This window comes from Oncorhynchus kisutch, linkage group LG10, assembly GCF_002021735.2.
Source record: "Oncorhynchus kisutch isolate 150728-3 linkage group LG10, Okis_V2, whole genome shotgun sequence".
Taxonomy (NCBI): domain Eukaryota; kingdom Metazoa; phylum Chordata; class Actinopteri; order Salmoniformes; family Salmonidae; genus Oncorhynchus; species Oncorhynchus kisutch.
The window spans coordinates 58,287,118-58,299,556 of record NC_034183.2 but is presented as its reverse complement, the minus strand read 5'-3'; the positions used below and the strand labels follow the sequence as shown (position 1 = coordinate 58,299,556).

At 44.0% G+C, this 12,439-nt stretch overlaps 2 protein-coding genes across 3 annotated transcripts in view; one reads left to right on the top strand and one right to left on the bottom strand.

Annotated features, from left to right (window-relative positions):
* Positions 1-8,734, top strand: part of LOC109897323 (serine/threonine-protein kinase WNK4-like) — a 71,147-nt gene extending 62,413 nt beyond the window's left edge. The window contains exons 14-20 of one of the 2 annotated variants that reach the window (XM_031834175.1): positions 570-701; positions 1,865-2,760; positions 2,981-3,074; positions 3,521-4,145; positions 5,137-5,342; positions 5,429-5,523; positions 5,720-8,734. In XM_031834175.1, the coding sequence (XP_031690035.1) occupies positions 570-701; positions 1,865-2,760; positions 2,981-3,074; positions 3,521-4,145; positions 5,137-5,342; positions 5,429-5,523; positions 5,720-5,722 (2,051 nt within the window). In that variant the 3' untranslated portion in view covers positions 5,723-8,734. The remainder of the gene's footprint in view (positions 1-569; positions 702-1,864; positions 2,761-2,980; positions 3,075-3,520; positions 4,146-5,136; positions 5,343-5,428; positions 5,524-5,719) is intronic. The other variant, XM_031834174.1, reaches the window with a different exon arrangement.
* Positions 8,735-8,815: 81 nt separating this feature from the next.
* Positions 8,816-12,371, bottom strand: coa3b (cytochrome C oxidase assembly factor 3b). Its single transcript, XM_020493552.1, has 2 exons — positions 12,150-12,371; positions 8,816-9,296 (listed from the first exon to the last, which is right to left on the bottom strand). The coding sequence occupies exons 1-2, from the start codon at positions 12,319-12,321 to the stop codon at positions 9,190-9,192; spliced, it is 279 nt and encodes a 92-aa protein (XP_020349141.1). The 5' UTR covers positions 12,322-12,371; the 3' UTR covers positions 8,816-9,189.
* Positions 12,372-12,439: the final 68 nt, after the last annotated feature.

Sequence of the window (12,439 nt, the reverse complement as noted above, 5' to 3'; positions counted from 1 at the left end):
GGCAAATATTTCACAATCCATGTGTGTGTAACCGATGTGAAATGGCTAGCTAGTTAGTGGGGTGCGCGCTAATAGTGTTTCAATCGGTGACGTCACTCGCTCTGAGACCTTGAAGTAGTTGTTCCCCTTGCTCTGCAAGGGCCGTGGCTTTTGTGGAGCAATGGGTAACGATGCTTCGTGGGTGTCAGTTGTTGTTGTGTGCAGAGGGTCCCTGGTTCGAGCCCAGGTAGGGGCAAGGAGAGGGACGGAAGCTATACTGTTACATGTGCAAAGCAATTATGAGACTTACCCATGAAGACTCACAGTTGTAATTACTGCCTAAGGTGTTTTTAACATGTTGCAACACTCAGGGGAGTGAATACTTATCTAATCAAAGTATATGAGTGTTTTATATTTCATGAATCTTTGCCAAATGTTAGAATTTTTCTTCCACTTTGACAATACAGAGTATTTTGTGTTGACCAAAATTTGTCATCAGTCCCCACAAACACATCGATACGTTATGATCAGTGTCACTTTGGTGTATCTGCGCATGCATGTTTAAGGGTTTATTTGTCTCTCTGGGCCAGACTTTGCTGAGGGCAGCGTTGCTCAGCTCCGAGGCTCGTCTCCTGTGGCGCCTGTTGGAGACTTCTACATCGACCCAAAGGCGGTCCCTTCTGTTCGCCCCCTCCGCTCTCAGTCCTTCCAGACCACGTCAAGTACGTACCACACTCCAACCCCAGAAAAACTGTCTGGCTGCTCACCATCAACCACAGTAACAAAAACCTTTCATTTATAGCTGGAATCCTTAATAGGTGAAACTGCCACGTCTGTTTGGAATGTTACAATAACAAAAAAGTAACTGCAAACAACAAACACTGTTTTTTCCTCCTCGGACATCAGACTTTGAGTCTTAGACTTTCAATGCTTATTACAGTAATAGTCTGAGTAGCGGTGTTGATATACTTTGATATTGCCAATCGGGCAGTGAGATAGGCAGAAGAAGAAGGAAAGAAGATTTCCATTAGAAACAATAGGCCTTCTGGCAATTGGAGACAGAACATGTGATACTCTATATGGGCATATATGGGCATAAGGTTATTCAAACAACTGGTATCCCCACTCAGACACACCCACTCACCTCTAGTGTTCAGGTTTGCTGTAGAGCAGAGTGCTATCAGCACTGTATGTCACCTCCTCCTCTCAGGCACCCTCTCTTATTCTCTGTCTCTCTCTTCCCCCCCCCCTCTCCAGTTGCTCTCTCAGAATGTTTACTGGCCGATACAGTGGGGAATTTCCCACTGTCTCAAATCTACTGAGAGTTGCCATTCAGTCTGTTTTAACAGGTGCAAGGTTTATGTGCAGCTGCAATGTGAAAGAGGAGTTTAGTGAGTTACATAATCCATTCATCATTGACACGTTTTAGCTTTTGTTTATTTTTGTGGTCTGTAATTACTTTTGACACTCTGGGCGGTGTCAAATTTCCTTTTGACTGACATGCCTTGATTTCATGGGAACCTGTGCTTAACTGAGCTGAAGTCGTGCTGTGGAATGATATCTCTGTCCATTGGTAAGATTGAAAAAGGAAGGAAGTATCTACATTTGTGAGAGGAAAAGCGAATGTAACCAATACTGTGTCACTGTATCTGTATCTGAGTGAAAGTAGGTCTTTCCTCAGGTGATCCAGTTTGATTTATGTTGTAAATAACTGATTGGTTACTTTATACGTGGTGCTAGGCAGAAGGGAAGGATGTCTACATAACATAAACTCTTTAGAACAGGTCTTTATTCTGTTTGTGGATCGAACCCATTCAACCAGTCATAAGTCAGATTGTTTCCCTACTTATGAGTCTAACCCCAATATTCCTTATGCGTCTTCCAGGTTCTTCCCAGACCTTCCACCCGCCTGCTTCCCATTACCCCCAGTATTCCCACCCCAAGGCTGTGCCCCCCGTGATGCCCCTCAATCAGCTGCTTCCCCTGCCCCAGCAGTACCCCAAGCCCCCCTATGTCCCCAACACCCACTTCCCCTTCCCTTACCCTTTCACCCAGACCTCCTCAAAGCCCACCAGCGCCCCCCTCACCCCCGAGACCCTCCACCGGGTCCTAAGCAACTCCAACCTCTCCTCCTCTTCCCCATCCCCTTCCTCCTCCCCTGCCAAGCCGCCCACCCCAGGGCAGCAGCAGGGGGGTGAAACATTACCTCTGAAGGGTGAGGTAGTGGGCAGTACCCCCCAGCCCACCCCTCCAGCCCAACAGCAGCAGAACCCAGGCATGTGGCCCCCCAACAGCCACAACCAGCCCCTCTTTTCCCTGGCCAACGTGTTGTCCCTGGCCATGAGCGTGGCCCAGTCCTTCATGCCCCCCACCTCCATGCCCAGCGGTCTGAACCCAGCCCAGTCTGGCTCCTACCACCCCTCCATGTTTGGCCCTCCCCAGCTGATGCCAGGGGAGGGCCCCTACCCACCCCAGGGCCAGATAACAGCAGGCCAGTATCTGGACATGTGCCAGCAGTATGCAGACACCCAGGCTCTGCACCAACAGGGCCTGTTGAAAGCCAACGTAGCCCCAGGGTTACCCCAGCCTGGTGGGCTAGTCGATGGGACTGCTTTCAGGCAAGCTGGCTCCAGCCTCTCTCCTCCAGGATCCAGGGTGAGTCCCCAGATGTATTGCCAGCTGGGGCCCAGGGTGGGGTTCCAGGAGCAGACAGACAGCTCAGCCTCTACCTCTATCACCAGCTCCCCCTCCTCCTCAGCTCCAGCCAGCCCACAGAGCACTGTAAGTCACTTAATAAATATGTGCTCATATACATGTAGATGAAGTGTATACTCTGGGATATGAATTTGCTTCAACCTGTGTTGCCTTACCTTTAAAACCTCAAACCTGTTCCTCTACAGTGTTGTCTAGATTACACGTGCCTGTAACATGTTCTGGCACAGTGTATTATAAAAGTACTGAGCTGGTAAGGCTTAAAGAATGTTGTTATTTTACCCTGCAGGTGTCTTCACCCAAGCTAAGAACCTCTTCACCCCTGGTGGTGTCAGAGTCGGGAGCAAACGCTGCCAAAAACAGACTGTCACCTATCTCTGAGGGTAAGCTCTCTCTCCATGCCATATACCTTTACACCTTTTCATTGTGTTAGCATTTTTAATTAATCTACATTTTTAAACACTGTCTGTTTCCAAGGCAGCCGATATGTCAGGAAAAAATACATTGTATTTTTGCACCTGCTGTGTCCATGGAAACTTAATATACGATACTGTGGATCATTAATTTATCAATTCACTTTTTCACTGTGTACTTGTATGACCCCAAGGTACTCTCTCAAGCAACATGACTTAAATCATTGTACAGTTAAGTCTGCCCCCCAAGTGCCCAACCTGTAGTATGAACTTTGATGAGAAATCATTGTGTAGATGAGTAGGCTGGCTTGATGTCAATGACTCTTTCCAGAGACCATTATAATGGGTGTCAATTACGTACCGTGACATAACTCTCGCTCTCCCCTCGCTCTCTTCTCTCTCTCTCCCTCCAACAGAGAAAAAGTCTACAGTTACCGTCGGCCGTTTCCAAGTCACACCCAGCAGAGAGATCCCTGCAGCCTCCGCTAGCCCCGCCCAGGATCCTCCCCAAACCCACCCACAACACCAAACCCCGCCCACAGTCACCGTTAGCACCAGCCCTTCCTCCCGGGACAGTGAATCTGATACCAGCACCGAGGAGCAGGGGGGCGAATCAGAAAGCAGCGTTAGCACCTTAACCGTGTCCCCTCCCCAGCGATCCCCCGGCGGGCCCCTGTGTAACCTAGACATCGCCCAGTCCTTGCCTGGAGGCCCTAAGCAGACAGAGCAGGAGGACCAGCAGGAGAGGGAGGAGGAGCCAGACAAGGAGCCAGACAAGGAGCCAGACAAGGAGCCAGACAAGGAGCCAGACAAGGAGAAAAAGGAGGGAGAGGAGGATGAGGAGGAGGAGCTGAGGAGAAGGGGGGGTCGGAGGCTGAGCCTGAGCCTGTGGGAGGGTACAGCGGGGAGCCCCCAGTTCAGTGGGAGCAACCTGAACCAGCCCTGGATGAGCTACACGCGCAGCGCCTCGTATGTCAGCAGTGACGAGACAGAGAGCGAGAACGAGGATATGTGCGAGGAGCTACAGGAACTCAGGGACAGGTGAGTGGAGGAGAGGAGGCGCACCATTTCTGTTTTTGAAGTTAAGTCTCTGAGGTTGTGAACAAACGCACAGTCAAAGTAGAAAACGTTATTCCACCAATCAAGGTCACCGGTTCCTCCCCAGGCCTCCAAAACAAAACAAACGAGTTATGGCCACACTGTTGATAGGAAATAGAAGTGTGTCTTTATCACTCTAGTTGAATTAAAAAGACTTCTAAGAACTGTTGACATCAACATGTGTAATAAGGTCATACGCATCGTCATTCAGTGGAGGCTGGTGGGAGGAGCTATAGGAGGATGGGCTCATTATAATGGTTGAAGTGGAATCAAATCAAATCATCAAATCAAATTTATTTATATAGCCCTTCGTACATCAGCTGATATCTCAAAGTGCTGTACAGAAACCCAGCCTAAAACCCCAAATAGCAAGCAATGCAGGTGTAGAAGCACGGTGGCTAGGAAAAACTCCCTAGAAAGGCCAAAACCTAGGAAGAAACCTAGAGAGGAACCAGGCTATGTGGGGTGGCCAGTCCTCTTCTGGCTGTGCCGGGTGGAGATTATAACAGAACATGGCCAAGATGTCAATGGCCAAGGAATCAATGGAACGGAGTCAAACATGCGGTTTCCATATGTTTGATACCTTTCCATTTATTCCATTCCAGTTATTACAATGAGCCTGTCCTCCTATAGCTCCTCCCAATAGCCTCCACTGTTATCATTAGAGCATGACATAAGGTTTTGAACATTCTTAGAACTTGGTTTGTCAACTCCAAATGGTCATTAAACCTAAATGATCTTCCAAATTCACGACCTGACTGTGAAAACACAAACACCAATTCAAGCTAACTTAATAAAACTCTTCTTGCCCCTGACCTTGACCATCTTCTCCAGAAACTCTTTCCCTGTCCCATTCACTCTCTCTTGTATTCCCTCCTCCTCTTTCTTCTTCTCCCCTCCCCCTCTCTGTCCTTCCTCCCTTCCTCTCTCTCAGGCACCTGTCAGAGGTGCAGGCCCTCCAGCTCACTCAGAAGAGGGAGATTGAGGCGCTGTATGAGCGGATGGGAAAGGTGCCTCCCCCTGGCATCGTGTCCCCTGCTGCCATGCTCAACAACCGCCAGAGGCGCCTCTCCAAGAGCGGCAACTACCCCGGCTTGCGTAGGAACAGCCTGCAGAGACTGGATATACTGCCCCCTGCAGGTCAGTTTGTCTTGTAGTAGTTATGTTGCTGTCTGGTTGGGAGTTCGTTATGACTTAGCTATTCCCTCCATGTCTTACAAACACAGGGATCATGCGTAAAAACTCAGTCAGTGGCAGCAGCAGTGGCTCTCAGGAGAGGTCCAGTAAAGGGGTGACCTTTGCCCCCGACTACAACCGGATGGTGAGCAAGCACCCTGTCTGACCAATGATCCCTGAACCCTGACCTTGTTAGTCTGAACAATAACATAGAACATTTTGACAGGTGTAATCCTTCTAAAAAATATGTTAACGTAGTCACCTTGGTTTTTCTTTGTTAACCTGCTTGGTTACTTGGTGAACACACTACGCCCTCTGACCTCTAACCTCTCTCCTACTAGTGAGACGTGTCTCCCTGTGTGATCTGGAGAACTGGGGGTTGAACCAGGAAGAGAGGGAGCCCAATGATGACCAATACGTTGCCCAGCCCAGTGCTGAACAGATAGCTCCCAGCCTGAGCCTTGCGATGGGGAAACCGAATGAACAGAAGACATGGGCCTTTTCTGAATTGGATTTGCCCAACTCCTGCGTCCTCTTTCCTCTGTCCTCTCTCGTCTCCTTATGAAAAAGGTAATTGAGGAGAGGTAGCAAGGAGAGTGAACGAGGACGAAAATGGGTTTGTAAGAAATTCAACTTTTTCTCCACTCAGGCAAATTACGTTTACAGGGGTGGATCCCAAAATTAATTTGTAGAGTGATAAAAACAAATTAAGTTAGCTGTTCAATACATTTTATAGATACAACTATAAGTAGCATATTGTTTGTAAACATGTGCATGCTTTTCTCCATCAACAAAACAAAAGCTGATTCAAAGGGGGTGTGGCAGATTTATAAGTTCTTCCGTGAAGGACTCAGGTAGGAGACACATGACTATCATCTATGAAAGATGGCTAACAAGGAGGAAGAACACTCTTCTGTTCGCCTTGACCACTTATGAGTTTCTGAGTCACGGAGGAGAGAGGACGAAGGAGAGGTTGGAGGACGGACTTTTTCCCAAATGAGAAAAGGCCATGGTCATCCACATCACTAAACACTAACAACGATGGATAAGGATCCCATTGTTAGAGCACCAAAGCATCCTATCTGCCATCTGGTCCATGTGCAATACCGAGTTAGTATTGTGACACCAATCCAAGGATGTCACCCTCCCCATCTTAAGGATGCTAAGCTTATATAGCTGTGTGTAGCATCAGGTCAAGTGGAAAGTGAGCATAGGAAGGCTAATTGTGTGTGTTTCTGCGTGTGCTCTTATGCGGTTGCTGCTTGTGCTATCCCTGGAAAACACACGTCCCAGAAGCCCTGCTCTCTCCTGCACCTCGTCATCCAACTGCTGCAAGCAGGAACTCCTCTTAATACAATATGACCCTATTCAATCCGAAGTGCTGAAGATCTGCTTAATGTTGAAATTGACAACTAAAGGCCATGTTCCTGCGGTCGTGGAGACTGCATTCAAGGTAAACGCTGCATATGTCTGCTCAATCTGAAAAAAACTTAACATTTTTATGTGGGTCATCTGCGATACTTCGGCGATATGGATCAAATCCAGCCCTAGCTAGACAGTGTTTTACTGTCCAGATGTTATGAATCAAGAGATAAGATAGCTTTAGCAGGATGAGATGTAATCATTGCCTTCAAAACAGTGCCTTTGTAGGGTTTGTAATATTGTTTCAAGTTGGTATTTGAAGGGTTTGCAATATTGCGTAAGGAATGGGATGAACAAATATGCATCTAATGTTTTGACCGGCAAGTCAGGTCAGCAGTTTTCCATTTTGCAGCTCCGTTTACTTGGCGTGCCGGGTGAACTAAATCAAGTACACCTAAATAAGAGTCAATCCAAGCTGCCTGCAAGTATCAGCAAAACATCAGAGCTGTATTTGGTGTAAACAAATGTTCATGAAGCAACACAAATCACACATGGTGCATGAAAAACTAAATGTCACTTTACTGAACTTACACTGAACAAAAATATAAACGCAACATGTAAAGTGTTGGTTTCATGAGCTGAAGTAAAAGATCCCAGAAATGCTCCATATGCACAAAAAGCTTGTTTCTCTAAAATTACATTTGTTTACATCCCAGTTAGTGAGCATTTCTCCTTTGCCAAGATAATCAATTCTCCTGACAGGTGTGGCATATCAAGAAGCTGATTAAACAGCATGGTCATTACACAGGTGCACCTTGTGCTGGGAACAATGAAAGGTCATTCTAAAATGTGCAGTTATGTCACACAACACAATGCCACAGATGTCTCAAGTTTTGAGGGCACGTGCAATTAGCATGCTGACTGCAAGGATGTCCACCAGACCTGTTGCCAGAGAATTGATCGTTAATTTCTCTGCCATAAACCGACTCCAACTTCGTTTCAGAGAATTTGGCAGTACATCCAACCGGCCTCACAACCACCTACCACGTGTATGGCGTTGTGGGGTGAGTGGTTTGCTGATTACAATGTTATGAACAGAGTGTCCCATGGTAGCGGTTGGGTTATGGTATGGGCAGGCATAAGCTACGGACAACGAACACAATTGCATTTTATCGATGGCAATTTGAATGCACAGAAATACCGTGACGAGATCGTGAGGCCCATTTTTTGTTAAGGTATATGTGACCAACAGATGCACATCTGTATTCCCTGTCATATGAAATCCATAGATTAGGGTCTAATGTAATTGCTGATTTCCTTATATGAACTGTAAACCAGTAAAATCTTTGAAATTGTTGCATGTTGCGTTTATATTTTTGTTCAGTATACAAACACTCCAGGTCTTATAATATACTACATGTTGTTAATTTGTTACTCACTCTCTATGGCCTAGTAGTAAAGATACTGCGTGTCACTTATCAGCCTTGATTTTTTTAAGCACAGAGTGGACGCTTATGCTTTAAAAATGTATTTGATCTTCTTAATCTATGGATTGATACAATGCACTTTCCATAGCGGTCGTTCACTATTAGTATTGAACAATTGCGTCCCTATAAATAATAGCGGGGTAACGATGTATAGTTATATATTTTAAATCGGTATGCGTGCCTACGCATTTAGTGTTGGTAATTATTTGATTCATGACAAAGAACTGAAGCTGTGAAGAATTCTGAGCTATTTGCCTTAAAGTATGCACATGGGGAACGATTGCAGTAGAACACATGAAATATATTACTCAGATTGTGTTCTTCTAAATCAAGACATCAACAGTAAATATACAATGAACTCTATTTTGTTGTCAATCATGTTTCTAGAAAACATACTGCCATGCAGATTCTGTGCCTTTACCATACTTTTTTTTAACCTTCCAAGCGTGATTGTTTCCTAAATCATATTTTTAAATATTGCTAATAAAATGACTATTCAACATCATGCACCGTTTTGAGTTCTTTCCCTGTACGTTGATGCCCAAAATCATCGCACATTGACTTTGAAAACTCTAAACTGATACACCGTCAAGTAAGTGAATCATTTATTACACACTAATCATCTGATTGCAGCTTTACATTTTATTTCATTCTCTAACAACATCCGAATATCATGGAATAGCCCAACACGTAAGCTTTCTCCTATATTACGAGGCCAATTAGTTGCACAAGACACAAACCATGTAATATTCTTAAACAACCTCTTGCAGGGTATCCAGGTCTAGAGCATGTGCATGGTTACATCGATCTCTACAATGTATATTGAAATAACTGAAATTGATGGGAGCCTCCACCTTTCAAAAACAAGTGTGTATCTTTTGGGCACAGTTTCTTATGGCAGATTGACAGTCCAGTCCAGTGTGAGCTCAGCTCCTGTGCAGGTGAGGGAGCTGGGAACATCCCTAAGAGTTGGTCCCGGTCCTGGGGCCTCTGATGTAATTAATCTTTGCCTCGTTATCAATGTCCTCCATGATCCTCTCCTGCTTCACTGAGAGGATAGTGTAGCTGACTGAAGACAAGAAATGGTTAAGGTCACAAAACCCGCAGGAGTAACCTTTGCCTTTTTCCTCTCAAAGAGCATTTCAGTATATTTCTGAGAGTTGTGGTTTTCATTACAGCACCATATTGAGTGCTGTGGATCCTTTTAGAGCAGTGAGAAATGATAAGACACACACACACCACAAACAAACTAGCTAGGAACCTATTTGGTGACCATGACATGCTAACATTAGCAGCTAGCTAGTTATTAGCTATGAAAACTTTTGCCTAGTCAGACCATTACCACTGTTCCAAATGGCTGAAAGGCGTTACTTAGATCATGTAAAGCATAGACCAGATCATTTTCGACCAGGGCTATAAAGTGCAACCATTTTGGTTGCATATGCTCCTAAATATTTTGTTGTGCGACCTGCCATTTTATTTCGGGAGCACCGTGCACCTAGAGAAATAATCACACAGACAATAATTGTTGTAATGATTAAGCTTCGGTGTACCGTTGTATAAGTGTCCTAGAGATAAAAGTGGGCGTAGATTCCTTACTGTCATGACTGCACCATTACTACAGAGACAAATGTCATAGATTGCAAATGTCATGAATTGACTATACATTCCTAAACCAGTTCACTCTTACAGTGTATAATTTTCAATATAATGTACCCAGTGGTGTAAAGTACTTTAAAGTATTTTTACTTACGTTTATTTTTGTTGGTATCTGTACTTTACTATTTATATTTTTTGACAACTTGTACTTTTTACTCCATACATTTTCCATGACACGCTAAAGTACTTGTTACATTTTGAATGCTTATTCCAATTCACACACTTACCAAGAGAACATCCCTGGTCACCTCTACTGCCTCTGATCTAGCGGACTCACTAAACACAAATGCTTCATTTGTAAATTATGTCTAAGTGTAGGAGTGTGCCCCTAGCTATCTGTAAATAAAAAATAAAAAATAAAAATAAGGAATCTGAAATGATTTATACTTTTGATAGTTAAGTATATTTGAGCAATTACATTTACTTTTGATACTTAAGTATATTTAAAACCCAATACCTTTAGATTTTTACTCAAGTATATTTTGCTGGGTGACTTTCACTTTTTAAAACTTTTACTCAAGTATGACAATTGGGTACTTTTACCACCACCAAATGTACCTCAAGAGGTAGTACTTTCACACAATGTAGAAACCTAATATTCCACAAATGACTAATTTCAATGACAGGTTTTTGTATCAACATTTTAGCTTTTTATAACAAACAAATGTCTTTATAATTTATAAAGGCTCAGAAGTAGCTAGAAATTAATATAGGTACAATATAGACTAAATCTCAATCAATAGAAAAAAAACATGCTGGTGCTTCTAAATGTTATGATCCTAACTTTAAATCGGGTGCACCTGTACTACCAATGAACAATGTCAATTTAAAGCCCATTTTTCTACCAACCTACTTTCCGATACTTCCTCAAATCCTGACTTGGAAGACAGCGCATGTCTTCTAAACGTCAATGGCTAGTTGCAGGTGGTTTGTTAGAATTTATAAAATAATTGTTTTCTCTCCATTAAGTAATCCAACAATGTGTATGCTGTCATCTTGTCTATTTCAAATCTTCTCATTGATTGAGACAGCTGGGTGTCGACCCCAAAGGCCCTATATCAGGGTCGTAACTTTGGTTTTAGAAGTGGGGGGGACAAACAGCCTACCCAACTGCACAGACGCATGGTCCTAAAGCACACCATTGCTTTGTTCTGTATCACATTTCAATGATAAAACTGGGGGGGGGGACAAAAATGCAATTTCAGTAGGTGCCCCCTTCCCAAGTGAAAGTCGCACCCCTGCAATATATTGACGAGATGCTCAGTGGCCGCTCTAACAAAAAAAAAAAAAAATGAAAGGCAGGCAGGAGGCGGCAAATCAGGTGGGCATATGCAAGTGAACAACAGGTACAACTCCGATAGTGTTTTTAATCTAAGTTGCTGGGATGTCATGTCCTCCTTATATCAGTACACTCGTACCAACCTATGCTTTACAAAACCTTTATTCAATGAGCCATATGTAGCAAATAAGCCACTACATTTTTTGTTAACCAAATTCGACACATTGACCTCCATACAAAAACTCTTCAGGTAGTCAGCAGAAAAAAAGGAAAACACCACCAGCTGGAGAAGATTTGGGCTCAGTTATCCATCTTGCTTCACCTCTTCCTCTCTGACACTCATCTGTCTCGATCAATGAGCGTTAGTGCTAACTTGGGTCCTTAGGATGTCCCTACCCTTTACCTTAAATTCAATGGGGGGTGGTGACATCCCAAGGAATCCAGATTGCAAGGACCATCAATGAGAAGATTTGAAATAGACAAGATGGTAGTGTACACCTTTTTGCTTAACTTCATGGAGAACAAAAATTGACATAATAAACAGAGCATATTCTAAATGTAATTATAAACTGGGTTGTTCAAACCCTGAATGCTGATTGGCTGACAGCCGTTCAGACAGGTATGACAGAACATGTATTTTTACTGCTCTAATTACGTTGGTAACCAGTTTATAATAGCAATAAGTGTTTGTGATATATGGCCAATATACCACGGCTAAGGGCTGTGTCCAGGCACCTTAGCTGTGGTATATTGACCATATACCACACCTTGCTTAAACAACCCACTTGCAACTTGCCAAGGAAATTTAGAAGACATGCGTTGTCTTCCAAGTCAGGAAATGGAGGAAGTATTGTCAAGTAAATGTTTGACACATCTGTGCTACGCTTTACACTAACTAAGTAATAACCGCTATCATCCAGCTGGAACAGTAGTAACGTCAATGGTCCGATTGAGATATGCAAGACACCCTAGATGGAAGGATACACATGCCGATGACAAACGCCCCGATAGCTAGTCCAGTTATGCGGTTGCGACTACGTATTTTTAGCGCGTTTTTCTTCCAATAGTCGAGATCTTGTCTTTTCCTGAGAAGTTGCTTCTGTGCCGCTGTAAGTTGCTCCTTTGAAGCGATCTCTCCATCTCCTTCAGCCGCCATTTCAGTGTTGTTATGTGTCTGATAGAAGTGACGTACGTTTTCTTTTACGTTCTTTGGTTTGTGACTGTACTGGACAGCCCAACAACTGGTGCATTTCCGCCCTCTAACGTTTTGGAGT